The sequence below is a fragment of the Musca vetustissima genome, unplaced genomic scaffold, assembly GCF_032173495.1.
Source record: "Musca vetustissima isolate MV318-11 ecotype Yass unplaced genomic scaffold, APGP_CSIRO_Mvet_v1 utg2910, whole genome shotgun sequence".
Taxonomy (NCBI): Eukaryota; Metazoa; Arthropoda; class Insecta; order Diptera; family Muscidae; genus Musca; species Musca vetustissima.
This window is the reverse complement of record NW_026885361.1, coordinates 320,141-339,103: the sequence shown is the minus strand read 5'-3', so window position 1 is coordinate 339,103 and position 18,963 is coordinate 320,141. Positions and strand designations below refer to the sequence as shown.

The window sequence follows — 18,963 nt, the reverse complement described above, 5'->3', positions numbered from 1 at the left end:
GCTCCCTTCAGCTCGTCCTGAAACCCTCCCATCAGGTCGTTAAGAAACACTCTATTCAGCTCGTTTATAAAGACTCTCTTCGGCTCGTCTAGAAATAATAACTTTAGTTCGTCCTGATAGAATTCCTTCAGCTAGTCTTGAGAGACTCCCTTTCGCTCGTCTATAGAGACTCCCTTTAGCTCGTCTATAGAGACTCGCTTTCGCTCGTCTATAGAGACTCGCTTTCGCTCGTCTATAGAGACTCCCTTTCGCTCGTCTATAGAGACTCCCTTTCGCTCGTCTATAGAGACTCCCTTTCGCTCGTCTATAGAGACTCCCTTTCGCTCGTCTATAGAGACTCCCTTTCGCTCGTCTATAGAGACTCCCTTTCGCTCGTCTATAGAGACTCCCTTTCGCTCGTCTATAGAGACTCCCTTTCGCTCGTCTATAGAGACTCCCTTTCGCTCGTCTATAGAGACTCCCTTTCGCTCGTCTATAGAGACTCCCTTTCGCTCGTCTATAGAGACTCCCTTCAGTTCGTCTATGAAAGACTTCCTTCAGTTCGTCTATGAAAGACTTCCTTCAGCTCGTCTATAAAGACTCCCATTCGATCGTCTATAGAGACTCCCTTTAAAAAAAATTCACGCTTTGTTTGGACCTTGGACCTAAATATGCCATTAAAATTATTTTGAATTTGTTTCTTGTTTTTATTTATTTTGTAATGTAATTTAATTTATAATTTAAATCTAAACAAAAACATAATTTTATTTAATTATTTATATATATTTATAGATAAATGACTCTTGGCTTTTGTAACCACACAAAACAAAAAAAAAATGTCAAAAGAAATCAATTTAAAGGAATTCGACAGGTGGTAGATACTAACAACAAATGAAAGAAAATTTGTAGGTTAAATTCTATTATAACTTAAAAAACAGGAACACCTTTTTAGTTTTAAATTCAAAATGTGTTTAAATTGTTATTACACACAAAACGAAATTGCAAATGCAAATGATTAGAAAACAAATCACGAATGCATTTTCAAAAGATCATCGAAGTGTTTTTTTTCTTTCAGGAAAATCATACATATATCATAAAATATGTATGCGTGGTTTTTCTGTGTAAATTGTTTTGTTTTTTGTTTTATAATTTTCCTATATAACCATTTTTTGTTGATATACATAATATTTATATATAAAAAATTTATTTAATTTAATGCTGCTAGAAAAAGTCATTTTTTTGTTTGTTAAGTTTTGCAGGATTGGATGTTCTTATTTCCATGCCTGTTTAAGGGATTTGCGCGATGCTAAATGTTTGGCCACCAGTGAGCCAGTTGTCAATACCACCAAAACAATTGAAATCAGAATGTAATCGAAGTCTTCTTTAAGTAAATCATAGGTTTTCGAGGGTGAAATGCGGGTAACAAAGACATCTGAAAAGAGAGAAAACCGAATTCATTAAAATAATATTTAAAAATAAATATTTTGTAAAACTTACCCAAACCAGCCGAGACCACCAAACAGGTACTTTCCAAACCACTTGGTGCGGTGTAGATATAACGCAATCTGGGTATGGTTTGATTATAATTAATCATATTCTCAGTGGGCAGTGGCAATTCGGGTACATAGGGCAGGGCACCTTCATCACGTCCATTGGAGGATGAAGAAATGGGGCGGCGAGGATCTAGCAAGGCCCAGGGTAATTCTACAATTGAGCCACTAGATGTGCCAACTGGAATGGGAGGAAAATTAGATTTTGAAATTAACGTTTAAAAGAGGTGGGTAAAACTTACTCAACACATCCTTGCTGGTAATACCACGCTCGGTAATTGTTTCCCTCATTGAGGTAACCAAAGTTGGGATAATATAGGTCTGTCTTTCTACCAATGGCATGGGAGGAGCACTCAATGAACTCCATACCGTGCTGTTGGCTTGTGTCTTGCCTTCGTATAATTCAATGGTGGCTGTGAGGAGAGATGATAAACAAATAATTATTATTAAAATTAATTTAAAAAATATTAAAAATATTTTTTAAGTAAAGAAAACATTTTCAGATCACTTCAGCTTGTGTTTAAAGACCCACTTCGGCTTGTCTATAAAGACCAACTTCGGCTCGTCTATAAAGACTCCCTTCGGGTCGTCCATTCGAGTCGTCTATAAATCTATCTTCGGGTGGCCTAAAAAAGACTACCTTCAGCTCGTCTATGAAAGACTCCCTTCAGCTCGTCTATGAAAGAATCCCTTCAGCTCGTCTATGAAAGACTCCCTTCAGCTCGTCTATGAAAGACTCCCTTCAGCTCCTCTATGAAAGACTCCCTTCCGTTCGTCTATGAAAAACTACCTTCCGTTCGTCTATGAAAAACTACCTTCCGCTCTGCTATGAAAGACTCCCTTCAGCTTGTCTATGAAAGACTCCCTTCAGCTCGTCTATAAAGACTCCCTTCAGCTCGTCTATAAAGACTCCCTTCAGCTCGTCTATAAAGACTCCCTTCAGCTCGTCTATAAAGACTCCCTTCAGCTCGTCTATAAAGACTCCCTTCAGCTCGTCTATAAAGACTCCCTTCAGCTCGTCTATAAAGACTCCCTTCAGCTCGTCTATAAAGACTCCCTTCAGCTCGTCTATAAAGACTCCCTTCAGCTCGTCTATAAAGACTCCCTTCAGCTCGTCCCTTCAGCTCGTCTATAAAGACTCCCTTCAGCTCGTCTATAAAGACTCCCTTCAGCTCGTCTATAAAGACTCCCTTCAGCTCGTCTATAAAGACTCCCTTCAGCTCGTCTATAAAGACTACCTTCAGCTCGTCTATAAAGACTCCCTTCCGTTCGTCTATAAAGACTTCCTTCCGTTCGTCTATGAAAGACTCCCTTCCGTTCGTCTATGAAAGACTCCCTTCCGTTCGTCTATGAAAGACTCCCTTCCGTTCGTCTATGAAAGACTCCCTTCCGTTCGTCTATGAAAGACTCCCTTCAGCTCGTCTATGAAAGACTCCCTTCAGCTCGTCTATAAAGATTCCCTTTTTTCTCCATTCCTTCTTTTCTTAAATCCACGTCCTTGAATGGTCCTTAAAAACCTTTTTTTGTAAAATATTCCCTAGAGGGGAAAATTTTCCTCTAGAGGAGTATTCTGAAAGGTATTTTATCTTCCAGAATTCTCCTCTAATAATTCCTCCCTTCTATACTTACTTATTTCTGTGCGACGAACTTTGTCATTGTAATGGGCATAGGCTAGCCAATTTTCTGAATGCACCACATGCAATGGGGGACGTACTTTACGATGCATCATTGAGAAGACCACCGAGCCGGAAACAACATCAATTAAATAGACATTGAGTAAATCTGCAAAAACAAAACACACACACAACAAAATAACACAGATATTATTCTCCCCTCTCTTAATGATCCCTTTAGAACCTACATTTGTGTATACTATCCGAGGCCTGAGTGAATACAGCCACCAAATTGGGATTAATATATTTATAAAGAACCGAACGATCGGGCATAACACGACCCTGCGAATGGACACGCTCAATGGGGTTTTTGGAGGCAACAGCAATGATTTCGTGGTCACCATTGTGGCCACTGACATCGACATTCCACAAGGGGATGGTGGTCAGTTGCTGTAAAGAGAAGAGAACATAAAAATAAATTATTTTTGGAAAACAAAAAATAAATATATTTAACTTACATTATTTTCATATTTAACGTGGAAACCATTTAGGGATCCCTTGGACTTATCGGCTGTGTATATGTATAAACCATCGGCCTGGAAAGAAAACAAATTATTGATTTTCAATACAATTAAATGAAAGAAATCTTTACCTTCACTTTAGCATTCTCGGGATAAACTTGCACCTTATCATTGGCATCGACAATAAGTATGCCCTTAACAAAATCAGTATCGGTTTCCGGCAACAACGATAATTGTTTAATTTTATAATTCAATTGGAGGAGGCCACCTTCAGCTGGCTGACCGGTGATGGGATTAAAACGATACAACACACCATTTCCAGATAATTTATCCTTAGCAATTACCACACACAATGCTTGGAGGGGGAAATGTTTACTTGTCCGTTGTGTCAGCAGACGCATTTGTTCACCATTGCCAAACTCTTCAACATTTTTCAAATATAATTGCCAATGTTGTTTACCACTGATGTTATCAATACCGAAAACTTTGCCACTCTTTGTGAGCACCACCAACATTTTGTGCAGGCCAAAGGCATCTCTTACAATGCCGGCTTTTTGTGTGGCCGATGGTTTGGCACCCAAACCAATGACATGCAACAGCAAACTCTTGAAATGCATTACTTGTGAGCCAATGCGATGGGCGAAGGCACTGACAATATCGGCTGGTTTGGGAAGAGGAAATTAAAAAATATAAATTTAAATATTTTTTTTGAAAATAAAATGTATTGAAAAAAAGAGTCTTTTGTATTAGAATAGACTTTTAAATATTAAAGTATTCAACAAAAAAAAAAAAATACTTAAAAAAATTAAAAATATTATTAGAAAATACAAAAAACGTAAATACAAAATTATAAATAAAAACAAAAAAATCTAAAAACTATTAACAGAAATAAAAACTAATAACATAGGAGTAAAAAATTAAAATATATTTTTAAATCTAAAAATTAAATATTAAAACTATAAGAAAACATAAAAAAAATTGATATAAAAAATAAGAGAAATTAAATGAAAACCTCTATAAAACCTAACCTAAAAATATTCCTTAAAAATTTACGGAATCTAAAAAAAAAACATTCTTTAAAATATATATGCTCTTATGGAACATAAAAAAACCTTTTTTTAAAAAATCTCCAAAAATAGAAAACCTAACCTAAAAAAAATATTCTTTAAACAAATCTAATATCTGCAGGACCTTAAAAATATTTTTTAAAAAAATCTAAATTCTCAAAAACATAACCTAAAAAAATTTCATAAAAAAATCTCTAAAAGCCCTAACCTAAAAATATTCTTTAAAAATCTCTAAAAACCCTAACCTAAAAAATTATTCCTTAAAAAATCTCTACAAAACCTCACCTAAAAATATTATGCAGAACCTTAAAAATATTTTATAAACAAATCCAAGATCAGCAGGACCTTAAAAATATTTTATAAACAAATCCAAGATCAGAAGAACCTTATAAAATATTTATAAACAAATCCAAGATCGCAGGACCTTAAAAATATTCTTTAAATAAATCTAAGATCTGCAGGACCTTAAATATATTCTGAAAAAAACTCTCAAAAACCTAACCTAAAAAAATTCTTAAAAAATCTATAAAAGCCCTAACCTAAAAAAATTCTTAAAAAATCTATAAAAGCCCTAACCTAAAAAAATTCTTAAAAAATCTATAAGAGCCCTAACCTTAAAAAAAAAATTCTCTAAAATCCCTAACCTAATACACCGTAATCTCAAAAAAAACCTAACCTGCTGGACCTTAAAAAAAATCTTTAAAAAATCTACGTTCTGCTGGACCTTAAAAAAATAATCTTTAAAAAATCTACGCTTTGCTGGACCTTAAAAAAAAGTCTTTAAAAAATCTACGCTCTGCTGGACCTTAAAAAAATAATCTTTAAAAAATCTACGCTCTGCTGGACCTTAAAAAAATAATCTAAAAATAATCTTTAAAAAATCTACGCTCTGCTGGACCTTACAAAATAGTCTTTAAAAAACATGACCCTAAAAACATTAAAAAAATAGTTTTTAAAAAATCTACGCTCTGCTGGACCTTAAAAAATAATCTTAAATTTTTTAAAGAATATACGCTCTGCTCTGCTGGTCCATAAAAAATATCATCAAAAAAATATATTTTTTCAAATTAGAAAAAAAAAAATGAAAAAAGAACGAAATTAAAAACAGAGAACCAAAAAAACATAACAAAAAAAAAAAAAATAATTTTCTATTTGAATTACATCAATGAGGAAGCTTTTTATATACTTACTCTCCAAACTTGGATCTTCACCTTTAGTATGCGAATGGGGGATAGGTGGCGTGTTAAACAATTTAAAAGTTAAAATTTTGGGAGGACAAATTATTAATACAAAATTTTTGACACAATTTTCGAAATAACCTTAAAACTTTTGTTTATAAAGATATATGTATATAGTACAACCCCTAAGATTCCCTTAATATAACTTAACTAACCCAATAGCCCTTATGCATAGTATTAAAAATAAACTAAACTCACCAGCTTTTCCCTTCATCTCATTTTCCAATTCACCCTCACTATCGGCCAAGGGTAAATCAATAAATTCCGTGGCGATAACATTTGCCAAAGCCTCCGATCGGGTCCAACGGAATTTCGATTGTTGTATGGCCAAAATACTATCATCTGTTGTATCGGCAATAAATAAACAACCTTTGCCATCTGAGTTACGATTCACTTTACAATCGAATGTTTTAATTTGAACAGGGCCATAATGTTCGGGATACACCAGAGAATGAGAAAGTTCTGAAACTTGTTGGCAAGTATCCAGGGTATAGCCATCAATGACAAGATTCTAAAAAAAAAACATTTTGGTATGTTATCATAATAAAAAAACATTGACAGAATGATATATTTACCTTATCCTTAATGCTGGCAGTCACAATGACATTTTGATTATTGAAACGGCCAATGGTGAAACTATCTCCTCGCAGGGATTCACATGTTTTGATGTCATCCCTAACTGGCACCAGTTTGCCATCAACAATGACAACGCCATTTAGGCCCTAGATTAGCAAGGAATATTAATAAATATTTATTTAATATAACACATGTTTAGATCTCACCTCCACAGCCTTAATTGGCTTTCCTGACGTTTCACCCAATGCCTTGGTTAAAACTTGGGGTTGATTTGCCGTCAAATCCAAGCTAATCAATTGATTACCCTCAACACATGCCAAATAGGTACCAGCTAACAGACATTTTTCCTCCGTTATCCAAGGAGCGGTAATCTTGGCTGTATTTCCTGTGGCCTGGCCAGAACTAGCAAAATAAGGTGTCACCTCCAAATGAGATTTCCACACCGGCAAAACATGATAAAGCATGGCATTACGATAAAACCACATAGAAGAGGCGGCCTTTTCTGTTTGTATTGGCATCAGAGACCATTCCCATTCCAAATTGCCGGTATTGGCATTCCAACCTCTTACCAAAGCCGGGGCATGACCCTGAACGGTAAGTAGATCAAAACCGCTTGTGGTACCTGGGCGGGCAGCTGCTGTATTATCGCCACCCGATGCAGCAGATGATAACTGCAATAGTTTTATGTTACCCCTGGGGCCACTTTCGAATATTTGACGCCAAATAATTTCCCCCGTTTTGGGACACAGCGAAGCAATCACATTTTCCCGGGTGCTTACCAGCAAACGAGGTTGGAACCCGTTCAATTCCAAATAGGCTTGACTCACCCCACCAATTTGTGTGGTTTTCCTAAAGGAAGTGACAAATTAAAAATAAAATTATATTTTGACCCACATTTTTCTTTTTTATTTAATAAAACCTTTGCTCCTTTCCTCTCTCCCTCTCTTTTTTTACTTACCAGTCAAATTTCTTGATTTGATCTTCATATAGACAATTGACCGTACTAATGGTGGTGGTCACGAGCAAAAACAGCGCCACCGCTTTGGACCAACTTCTTTTGGTTGCAATCATGTTTATTCTTAAGCCGCCTTATTGCCGTTTTGCTTTCTGGGCAAATTCTCTCACAATACGTATTAAATTAATTTATAAATTCTTAATTAATAATGCATTTCCAACCAACGTGAAAAAAAATGACGGGATGAGATGATAAAAAAAGTCGGCTGTCAAAAAAATGGTGGTAAAAGTGTTGCCATATAGAAAGAATGGGGGTTCAGTTAAATGAACAAGTCAAATGTCAATTGAAGAGAGAGATGGGAGTGAACAAAAGAGAACAGCTGTTTTGTGTGAACGATTACTGGGCAACGTACGTGAGATGTTGCTGCCTTAGAAAGTTCAGTTTGAAAAAAAAACGTAGTGATTTTATATCCTGAAGAAATAGAAATGTGTGTGTGTGTATTTAAACATAGAGTCTAAACGCAACCATAGAGTCTAGAGTCAGCGACAGTCGTTTGCCGTGTGTTTCTTATAGGCAACGGGAAATCGCGACGGCTGACGTTCGCGTCTAGCGGCATGACGCTAGAATAGATTTTATTCATTTTTGCTCAGCGTCATACTCAAATTTACTCTCTTGCTCTCAATTTATTTTAGGTAAAAATCAACAGTGCTACCAAATTTCAATGAGAATTTATATCAAAACATATGGCAGTGCTGTTAAAAAAACAAATATTTTCAAAGATTGTGGATGTTTCTTAACGAATTATTAATAAAATGGAAGAAAAATAATTTTTTCAATAATTTTAACCAAGTTCCTTGACATTATTGTTTATTAAATAATAAATTGATTTTGGTTTGCACAACGTAAAATTTTCTGTCAGAAAATGAAAACAAATAATTGACATGTGTGCTGTTTGGTTTTCACGCCGGCGAAAAAGTATGACGCTGACTCGTGACTCTCTGGTTGCGTTTAGACTCATAAATAAATATTGTGCAGTTATCTTATCCATGTCAAAGCTCATGCTGTCTTATATATTCTCTCTCACAGACAATTAGAATGTCAGTTAGAACACAAAAAAAGCGGGAAAAACATGGCATCGCAATTGAATCACAATTATTAGAATTATTTGAAGAAATGCTGTAGAAATATAAATTGGAACCTGTCACGGTTGCTCTGGACTTAATTTTGGGATATTTTGTAAGCATGTCGGCGGAAATTATGTATTTTGACGCCCGGAGAAATGCAACATTTCAATGCCCCGGGCAAATGTCTGTATGAGGTTTTGAGTGCTCCAAAGAAATGCAAATTTGCAGAGGTGATGCAGAAGACTACGGCTCCGTTAGATATCGGCCATAAGGTGGATACAATGCATGGATAATTGTAAGTATTTAAGAATAGATTGAAAGGCTTCTACTAAAAGTGGTTCCAATTGCCTAGGAGTATGTGTAAATTTTTAAAATAATATTTTGACAAGGACCAGAAGTGTTACAAGAATATCATTCAGGGACCAATAGGGCCGTAAGTCTGGATTTTGTGCATAGGAGACTGCGGCCAAAAATGATTCCATTTGCCTAGGACCAGAAGTGTTACAAGAATATCATTCAGGGACCAATAGGACTATAGGTCTGAATTTTGCTAAGAATATTTTTAATGGAAAAGCTAAGCCATAAGCATTACTTTGTTAAGGAATAATATTTCAACAAACCAGCAGAGATATAAGATTGGATTTTAAATGCCACAATTGAATATTTTCAAGGATCCCCAATCGTGGATTTTTAACGAATATTTTTTCAAGAATCCGGCGATTCAAGAGTATTTTTAGGGACCAGCACAGTCACAAACGTGCAATTTTAAAGAATATTTTTTCAAGGATCAGTTAAAAATCAAACGTGGATTTTTTAAAGTATTTTTTTTTTCAAGGAGAGGCTGATACTTAAGCGTTTTTTTGTTTCAAGGATATTTCAATTGTGGAATTTTGAGAATATTAAACCCTTTCAGTGTCAAAGAAAATTTTTGCCTAAAAATCTTTTTGTACTTAAAATCATATGAAGGCCCAGTTGAAAAAAATCAAGAATGGATTTGTTTTTCAAGCAAAAATAAGTTGAGAATCAAAAATTGTGGAAGAGAGTTTTTAATGTCGAATATATTATTTTAAGGACCAGTTGAGAATCAATTGTGGATATTTTTAAAGAATATTTTTTCAAGGACAAGTTGAGACTCAAACTCGAAAGAATATTTTTTTCGAGGACCAGTTGAGACCCAAACCGGGATTCTTTAAAGAATTTTTCGTCGATGATCAACAGAGAAAATAGTTTGAATTTAAAACAAAAAGTATTTTATTTGAAGGACTAGAAGATCCACAAATATCGATTTTTAAATTATATTGATCAACTCAGAGAAATTTTTGATACAATATCTTTCTAAGAAACTGCAGAACCATAAGAGTGGATTTTTGAAAAAATATTTTTTGTTTAAATTTTCCATGGGAATTTATGGGTCCACGCAGCGTAAAGTTTTTCAAATCCAATTGGATTAACTTGTAATACACAGCCATCGTAGCAGATTTTTTCCATGAAATCACACATTGAAGACCGACACTGCTATATTTTTAAGAACATTTTTAATGGAACAACTGGACCTTTATTTTGTAAACACTAGATGATGAAGGTACCAAAAAAGCTTCACAAATTGTCATTATGTACCATTGGATTTCTATACCTTTTGCCTTAACATTGTATCCTTGTTCTATTTTTAGTTTATTCTCATTCTATTCCATTTCCCCTAAATCAATAATAAACCAAATATTCGGACTCATACACACATACCGACACCAATGTAAAAAAAACCCACCCCTAAATACTGTTTGGCTATGTAATGTCCTTGTGCAAGGATAAGAAGAGCCTTTTAAATTCACTGAACCTTATACACTTACAACAAGACCGTGTGGCCTAATGGATAAGGCGTCGGACTTCGAATCCGAAGATTGCAGGTTCGAGTCCTGTCACGGTCGAAGCTTCATTTTTTTTATTTTATTTAAATTTATTTTTGTTATGCACTTTCTTTTATAGGTGTTTTTACTTTTTTCGAAAAACTTCCACCTTGAGAGGATGGCAAATTTCATCGGGTACTTCTTTACCCACCGCCACGGAAACATCACCCTGGGGACAGGCACTTAGGGCCACCAAAAGATTCATATCGGCAATAAATTCAATAAAATCACCCTTTTGGGCTGGACTGGGTTTGCAGAAATACTGTTGGGTGTCCTACGAAATTAACAAGGAACATTAATTAAGGTAAGTGGTATTAATTTTATTTATATGCATACCCTTGTAAACCCAGTACACATAAATATATTCCAGACATCGTGTACATCCTCCTCGGTCATGCCACGTTCCGAGACCACTGCCTTCACCAAACTACTGTGGCAGCTACCAATACGATCTTTGCCCGTAATTAGTTTATATGTATAATCATCACATCGAGTACCCACCACATCGTGCAGTGAACCACCATCTTCATCAATGCCATATTTCGACAATGTATCAAAAACAAAAGTGGCCATTGGCCTTAAATATGGCATACAACTCCACAGACGATCGTACACCTTCAGGTGAGTACTATGCAATTGTCGTGTTTTACCCGAATAGAACCGCTCTTTGGTATTTTTCAAATTCCAAAAATTCAAATCACCCACCTGAGAACCCTCACACACGGTGACTCGACACAAATCACCTTTTTGCATTGTCCATGTTCGCGCGGAACGTTTGGGTACAATCAACGATTCCACCACGTCACCCATCAGTGCCTGGAAACGCATATCATCGTATTCGGATTTGTTTACTTGAGCTGCGGTCGGCTTGTCATAGCACACTGTGGGTGGATGTTTTTTAAATACCCTGGGCTTAAAATCTTTACCACACCATGATTGCTGCTGAGGAGTAGTCATTTTAGGTGTTTTGGGGTTTAAGTTGGCTTTCTTTTTGAAGAATTTTATTAAACACTTCCACTTGATCGTTCTTTGTTGGCAACAATCCAACTAAGCTTCACGCTATTTGATCTAATGTTTATTGTTGACTGATTGTAATTTGTATTCTCTATTTAAAGCTTAAAGTACAAACGACCAGAGAAAACAGAACACTTGATTGTCATATCAAGTTGTGTGGTCGTTCGCATACTGACTATCGGTCTGACATTAGATAAGATCATCGATGGCAAATAGTTTTTTTTTTTACATTGATAAGGGGATTTTTGCTTTGTTAAGAAATTTTTTATGCTCTCGAATAAGTGGAGATCAGTGGGATTTTCTAGTTGCTGAAAATTTAACAGTTTATTGTTGCCCAATTAAAAATGTCCTTGGTTGACCACAATCTGTAATTTGAGGCACTCTAATGCACGTAATAGGGTTCTATTTCTTTAAACATAAAATATTTTTGAGTTTTGTTTTTATGCCTTTTTAGGGCGAAGATCATTCATGTAATAATAAAATATTTTTTTCAACGTACATTTTTTAAGAACCAAAACAAGCATAGATTTTGAAAAATATTTTTTCAACATCCAACCGGAACTGAAGAATTTTTTAAAGAATATTTTTTCAAGGTCCCTCATAGGTTAAAAAATATTTTTTTTAACGTAAAAAAAAATCAAAATCCACCAGAGCGTAGATTTAAAAAAAATATATATGTACTCAAGGTCCAGCAGAGCGTGGGAAAATTAAAAGTATATATTTCTTTAAATTAAAAAAAAAACTAGTTTTTCAAAGTCGTGTAGAACTTGAAATAAAAAAAAAACATTTTTCAGGGTACAGAAGAGCTTGGATTTGTTAAAAAAAATATTTTTTCAAGTAGTTTCTAAAAAAATGTCTTTGTGCATATGTTTGTAACAGGTAAAAGGAATCGAGATAGACCTATGGTTCCTTTTGAGAATATGGATAGAATCACTTTCTGAGTCGATTTATGCATGTCCGTCCGTCCATGTATTTTTGTGAACAAAGTAAAGGTCGCAGTTATTATCCGATTTGAATGAAATTTGGCACATGTCACTAATTTGGACCAAGGAGGAACACTATTGAAAATGGGAAAAATCGGTTCCTATTTAGATATAGCTTCCATATATAGTTTTCTCCGATTTTATGTAAATGGTGCACCAAACTGTCAATAATGGTCCGATTGAAACAAAATTTTACACTGAGTACTGACTTAAGTCAAATTTGATGTGTGTCAAGTTTTGTTGAAGTCGGTTCTGATTTAGATATAGCTCCCATATCTGGTTCCGTCCGATTTTATGTAAATGGAGCACCATACTGCCAATATTTATCCCGATTGAGACAACATTTTGCACAGAGTACTGAATTAGGTTCAGATTAATGTATGCGAAGTTTTGTTGGAATCGGTTCAGATTTAGATATAGCTCCCATATATAGTTTTGTCCGATTTTATGTAAATGGAGCACCATAGAGTCAAATTTAGGCCGATTGAGACAACATTTTGCACAGAGTACTGAATTAGGTTCAGATTAATGTATGCGAAGTTTTGTTGGAATCGGTTCAGATTTAGATATAGCTCCCATATATAGTTTTGTCCGATTTTATGTAAATGGAGCACCATAGAGTCAAATTTAGGCCGGTTGTCACAAAATTTCGCACAGCGTACGAAATTAGGTTTAAATTTATGTATGGGAAGTTTCGCTGGAATCGGTTCAGATTTATATAAAGCTCCCATATATAGTTTCGTCAGATTTTATGTAAATGGAGCACCATAGAGTCAAATTTAGGCCGATTGTCACAAAATTTTGCACAGAGTACTGAATTAGGTTCAGATTAATGTATGCAAAGTTTTGTTGGAATCAATTCATATTAAGATAAAGCTCCCATATATAGTTTCGTCCGATTTTATGTAAATGGTGCACCAAAGAGTCAAATTTAGGCCGATTGTCACAAAATTTTGCACAGCGCAAAAAATTAGGTCCAAATTTATGTATGCGAAGTTTCGCTGAATTGGTTCAGATTTAAATAAAGCTCCCATATATAGTTCCGTCCGATTTTATATAAATGGTCCACCAAACTGCCAATATTGGTCCGATTAAAATAAAATTTTACACAGAGTACTGAATTAGGTCTAGATTGATGTGTGTCAAGTTTTTTTTTTTTTTTTTTTGAAATCGGTTCAGATTTAGATATAGCTCCCATATATATTTTCGTCCGATTTAATGTAAATGGTGCACCAAAGTCCCTATATACCTTTCGATTTACACGAAATTTTGCACAGCGTAATGAATTAGGTCTAGAATGATGTGTGTTAAGTTTCGTGAAAATCGGTTCAGATTTAGATATAGCTTCCATATATATTTTCTTCCGATTGAATGTAAATATAGGTGCACCACAGTGCCTATATATCTTTCGATTTGCACGAAATTCGGCACAGTGTAATGAATTAGGTCTAAAATGATGTGTGTTAAGTTTCTGGAAATTCGGTTCAGATTTAGATATAGCTCTCATATATAGTTTCGTCCGATTTAATGTAAAATGGTGCACCAAAGTCCCTATATATCTTTCGATTTGCACGAAATTTGGCACAGCGTAATGAATTAGGTCTAGAATGATGTGTGTTAAGTTTCCATCACACCCTTATTTTCTTTAGTTTTGCCTTAGTGCCCTATACCAATTGACAATCTCAATGATGTTTCCTCAACATCTGTTGCTCAGCATGGTGGTAAACAATGTTCGTGTTATTTTCACACAGAGGCCGTTATTACACCGCCGACACACGACATCACACACCACAGCAAATTTGTCAAGTAAAAGAATTTTCGGATTAGTCTCTCGCAGAGTAGCAACGCGCGGTGATCGTTTCAAAACTGAAAAAAAAATAAAATCGAAATTCAAATTTCAATATTGAGTGTTTTGTGTTGGCCCACACACAAAAGTAGCTTTATTAAAAAAAATCAAATAAAAAACGAAAGTAATTAGAACGGAACCGAGGAACGAGAAGAAAAAGAAAATAAAAAGGATTTTGTTTTATTTTTAAAAATAAAAAAATATTAAAAAAACGGTGGTTAATAAGAGAGAGATTTAAAACTTGTTTTATAAAATAATTGAAAATTATTTAAAAAAATTAAAAAAAGGTTAGTTTGTATTTTGTAAAGAATTTGAATGAAACAACAACACCCTCTTTAAGATTTGGTTATGTACTTAGAAAAGTCCTGTAAATTGAAATATATATCTGACCAGCAGCCACTTAATGAACGATTTTTGTTAACCAAGTTCGCTTGCACTTTATCATTCAAACCTGATTTGTTTGTTGGTAGAGGGTTTACTGTATATAATTTTAAATTTTTTAATCAAAAACAAAAAAGAACAAAATACTGCCTGCCTGCCTTCATTTACTTTGTGTGAACACGAAATCTAGAGTATTTGTTTTTTTTCATTCGTTGTATTTTTTTTATTTATTATTATTGTGCTTTCGTTTTTTTTATGCAAAAGAGCCTGTTCGATTAAAAACAAAATCACAAAAAATAAAACAACGAAAATAAACAACAAATATATGCAAAGTGTAAATTAATTAAATTTTAAAAAAATCGTTTTTTTTTTCTTCGCCTTCCCATAGCCATTTCATTTCGTTTTGGCTTTTTTATTTTGGTTTTGTTGTTGACAACAAATAATTTCTTGTGTCGTCTATTATTCGAAATATGTACAAATTTACAAATATATATTCATATGTACGTATGTATGTACATTCAGAAATCTCAGCGAATATGCATGCTTGCTTTAGCTACTTGCAGCTATACAGATAGCTAGCCAGCCGGACAGACAGACAGGCAAGCGGGTGCAATAACACGTTCGAAAAAATAGAAGAACTTTTTTATGATTTTTTTTGGTTTCCTCTCGAAATGGGTTAGTTAGCCATGGATGGTGTTTTTAGTTTGGGGTGTTCGGGAGATATTGAATATTTCATATTTTTAAATTTTTTATAGAAGTATTTTTACAAAGACCAACAACGCGTATTTTTGATGGCACTCGATTCATATTTTTTTATGATCGAAGTCGCCCAGAGCGTAGATTTTTTTAAGAATATTTTTTCGGAGTCGCCATATTTCTTTTAAATATTTTTCAGAAATCGTCCAGTGCGTAGATTAAAAAAAAAATAATTTTCGAAGTCGTACAGACCGCGAAAAATATGTTTTCGAAGTCAAACAAAGCGTAGATTTTTAAAGAATATTTTTTCAAAGTCAACCAGAGCGTAGATTTAAAAAAAATATATTTTTTTTTGAAGTCGTCCAGAGCATAGATTTTTTAAAGAATATTTTTTTCGAAGTTGTTCATAGCGTAGATTTTTTAAAGAATATTTTTTCGAAGTTGCCCAGTTTGCCATAGGTAAACTTCAATTCAGTCTGGCTGAATTAAGTTTGCCAAAGATAAACATCAATTCAGCCAGGCTGAATTACGTTTGCCATAGATAAACTTCAATTCAGCCTTGCTGAATTAAATTTGCCATAGCGAAACTTTAATTCAGCCAGGCTGAATTATGTTTGCCATAGGCAAACTTCAATTCAGCCAGGCTGAATTACGTTTGCCATAGGTAAACTTCAATTCAGCCTGGCTGAATTACGTTTGGCATAGGTAAACTTCAATTCAACCTGGCTGAATTACGTTTGCCATTGGTAAACTTCAATTCAGCCTGGCTGAATTACGTTTGCCATTGGAAAACTTCAATTCAGCCTGGCTGAATTACGTTTGCCATTGGTAAACTTCAATTCAGCCTGGCTGAATTAAGTTTGCTATAAGTAAACTTCAATTCAGCCTGGCTGAATTACGTTTGCCATAGGTAAACTTCAATTCAGCCTGGCTGGATTACGTTTGCCATAGGTAAACTTCAATTCAGCCTGGCTGGATTAAGTTTGCTATAGGTAAACTTCAATTCAGCCTGGCCATAGGTAAACATCAGTTTAGCCTTGCTGAATTAAGTTTGCCATAGGTAAACTTCAATTCTATTTCGATTTCTCAATTTCGAAGTACGTCCATCCATTGACATAGCCCCCATATTAAGAATATCTTTATAATTATTTAAGAACTACTTTTTCAAATACCCCTTTCTTTCAAATCAAATCAAAGGGCCTGTTATAAAACTTATTTCTTTTTTTCTCATGTTTATATCTTGAACTTCAATATGAAAATGATTTTTTTGTATGCAATAATTTCTTTATCATGGTCATTTAAATAGCTACAGTGGAACCTATATATCTTCAAATAAAAATTACAAATTTAAAATTTAATATAAATTAATTACACATCTTAAAGTCAGTTGAAATTCATTTTCCTTCGCGTTTTGTGTAACCATTATATTTAGGTCCCACTGTCAAAATTTGCATTTTAATTATATCCTACCCGCAAGAATAGTTTTGTGATTCGAACTTTATTTTTTTATGTATTTTTTTAAAGCCGACTTTATCGTCATTGTGGTCAGTGGAAAAATTATGCCACCAAAACCCACATACATACATATGTCGTATTCATTATATAAGTGTGTGTGTAATCATAAATATATGGACAAATGTGTCATAATAACACGTAAGCAACCTTGCGAAGAGCTTGACATTTTTAGAAAGATGTATATATAAAGTTTTCCATGCGTAAACTTCGATAAAACAATATCGACCTACAGCTCCCTACACAAACCAAATGTCATTACAAGATAATTTTCATGTCAATTTTCTATAACTATAACGTACTAGGACTTTTTATAGGAAATTTGCAATTCCTCTTTAATTCAGCCCTGCTGATTAATGTTTCGATATAAAATCTGCTATTCAGCTGAATTATGGTTTGCATTAGAAAATTTCAATTCCGCCTGGCTGAATTCAGTTTTCCATAGGTAAACTTCTATTCAGCCGGGCTGAATTAGGATTCTCAAAGGAAAACTTCAATTCAGCATGGCTGAATTACGGTTTCCATAGTTAAACTTCAATTCAGCCTAGCTGAATTATGGTTTCCATAGGTAAACTTCAATTCAGCTTGGCTGGATTCATTTGTTTACAGTTAAACTTCAATTCAGCCTAGCTGAATTACGGTTTCCATTGGAAAACTTCAATACAGCCTAGCTGAATTACGGTTTCCATAAAAAAATTTAATTCAGCCCGACTGAATTACGTTTTTCATACGAAAACTTCAATTCAGCTTGGCTGACTTAAGTTTTCCATAGGTAAACTTCAATTCAGTATGGTTGAATTAATTTTGCCATAGGAAAACTTCAATTCAACCTGGCTGAATTAAGTTTTCCCCATGCAAACTTCAATTCAGCCTGGCTGATTTATGGTTTCCATAAGTAAACTTCAATTCAGCCTGGCTGAATTATGGTTTCCCTAGCTAAACTCCAATTCAGCCTGGCGGAAATCAAATTTCTACATGTAAACTTCAATTCAGCCCGCCTGAATTAAGTTTTCTTTAGGTAAAATTCAATTCAGCCTTGCTGAATGACGTTTCCATAAGTAAATTTCAATTTAGACTGGCTGGCTGAATTATGGTTTCCATACCAAAACTTCAATTCAGCCTGCCTGAATTATGGTTTCCCTAGGTAAACTTCAATTCAGCCTGGCAAAAATCAAATTTCAATTCAGCCCGGCTGAATTAAGTTTTCCTTAGGTAAAATTCATTTCAGCCTTGCTGAATGACGTTTCCATAAGTAAATTTCAATTTAGACTGGCTGGCTGAATTATGGTTTCCATACCAAAACTTCAATTCAGCCTGGCTGAATTGTGGTTTCCCTAGGTAAACTTCAATTCAGCCTGGCAAAAATCAAATTTCCACAGGAAAACTTCAATTCAGCCCGGCTGAATTAAGTTTTCCTTTGGTAAAATTCAATTCAGTCTTGCCGAATGACTTTTCCATAAGTAAACTTCAATTCAGCATGGCTGAATTAAGTTTTCTATAGGTAATCTTCAATTCAAACAGGCTGAATTCAGATTCCTATAGATAAACTCCAATTCAGCCCGGCTGTATTAAGTTTTCATAGGTAAACTTCAATTCAGCCCAGCTGAATTATGGTTTCCATAGGTAAACTTCAATTCAGCCCAGCTGAATTACGGTTTCCATAGGTAAACTTCAATTCAGCCTGGCTGAATTATGATTTCCATAGGTAAACTTCTATTCAGCCTGGCTGAATTATGATTTCCATAGGTAAACTTCTATTCAGCCTGGCTGAATTATGGTTTCCATAGGTAAACTTCAATTCAGCCTAGCTGAATTATGGGTTTTCTAGGAAAACTTCATTTCAGCTTGGCTGAATTCAGTTTCCCATTGGTAAATTTTATAAGCACAGTACACTAACCTCTCTCCTATATTTTAAATCTGAACATGTTTTTCAAATCTATTTATACAAACATGCCTATTTACGCATATTTTTGGGGTGTCAGACAAACTAATTGTGTGGCTAAA

The 18,963-nt window shown here is 34.4% G+C and overlaps 2 protein-coding genes and 1 non-coding gene across 3 annotated transcripts; 1 reads left to right on the top strand and 2 right to left on the bottom strand.

The window, feature by feature from the left end:
• Positions 1-1,250: 1,250 nt before the first annotated feature.
• Positions 1,251-7,615, bottom strand: LOC133332616 (ER membrane protein complex subunit 1). Its single transcript, XM_061540999.1, has 12 exons — positions 7,503-7,615; positions 6,751-7,393; positions 6,544-6,690; positions 6,167-6,479; positions 5,921-5,941; positions 3,795-4,324; positions 3,661-3,738; positions 3,391-3,592; positions 3,159-3,311; positions 1,772-1,942; positions 1,477-1,710; positions 1,251-1,411 (listed from the first exon to the last, which is right to left on the bottom strand). Exons 1-12 carry the CDS (start codon positions 7,613-7,615, stop codon positions 1,251-1,253), a joined length of 2,766 nt encoding a protein of 921 aa, XP_061396983.1.
• A 2,860-nt stretch (positions 7,616-10,475) lies between these two features.
• Trnar-ucg (transfer RNA arginine (anticodon UCG)) lies at positions 10,476-10,548 on the top strand. Its single transcript has one exon. It is a non-coding gene; the product is annotated as a tRNA-Arg (tRNA).
• A 64-nt stretch (positions 10,549-10,612) lies between these two features.
• Positions 10,613-11,484, bottom strand: LOC133332615 (uncharacterized). Its single transcript, XM_061540997.1, has 2 exons — positions 10,864-11,484; positions 10,613-10,801 (listed from the first exon to the last, which is right to left on the bottom strand). Exons 1-2 carry the CDS (start codon positions 11,482-11,484, stop codon positions 10,613-10,615), a joined length of 810 nt encoding a protein of 269 aa, XP_061396981.1.
• Positions 11,485-18,963: the final 7,479 nt, after the last annotated feature.

Coding starts and splice junctions, on each gene's coding strand:
- LOC133332616 (XM_061540999.1), bottom strand. CDS start 7,615: ATGATTGCAACCAAAAGAAGTTGGTCCAAAGCGGTGGCGCTGTTTTTG. Junction 7,394..7,502: donor CAAATCAAGAAATTTGACTG/GTAAGTAAAAAA, acceptor CACTTCCTTTAG/GAAAACCACACAAATTGGTG. Junction 3,739..3,794: donor CCGAGAATGCTAAAGTGAAG/GTAAAGATTTCT, acceptor TTTTCTTTCCAG/GCCGATGGTTTATACATATA.
- LOC133332615 (XM_061540997.1), bottom strand. CDS start 11,484: ATGACTACTCCTCAGCAGCAATCATGGTGTGGTAAAGATTTTAAGCCC. Junction 10,802..10,863: donor TGTGTACTGGGTTTACAAGG/GTATGCATATAA, acceptor TTAATTTCGTAG/GACACCCAACAGTATTTCTG.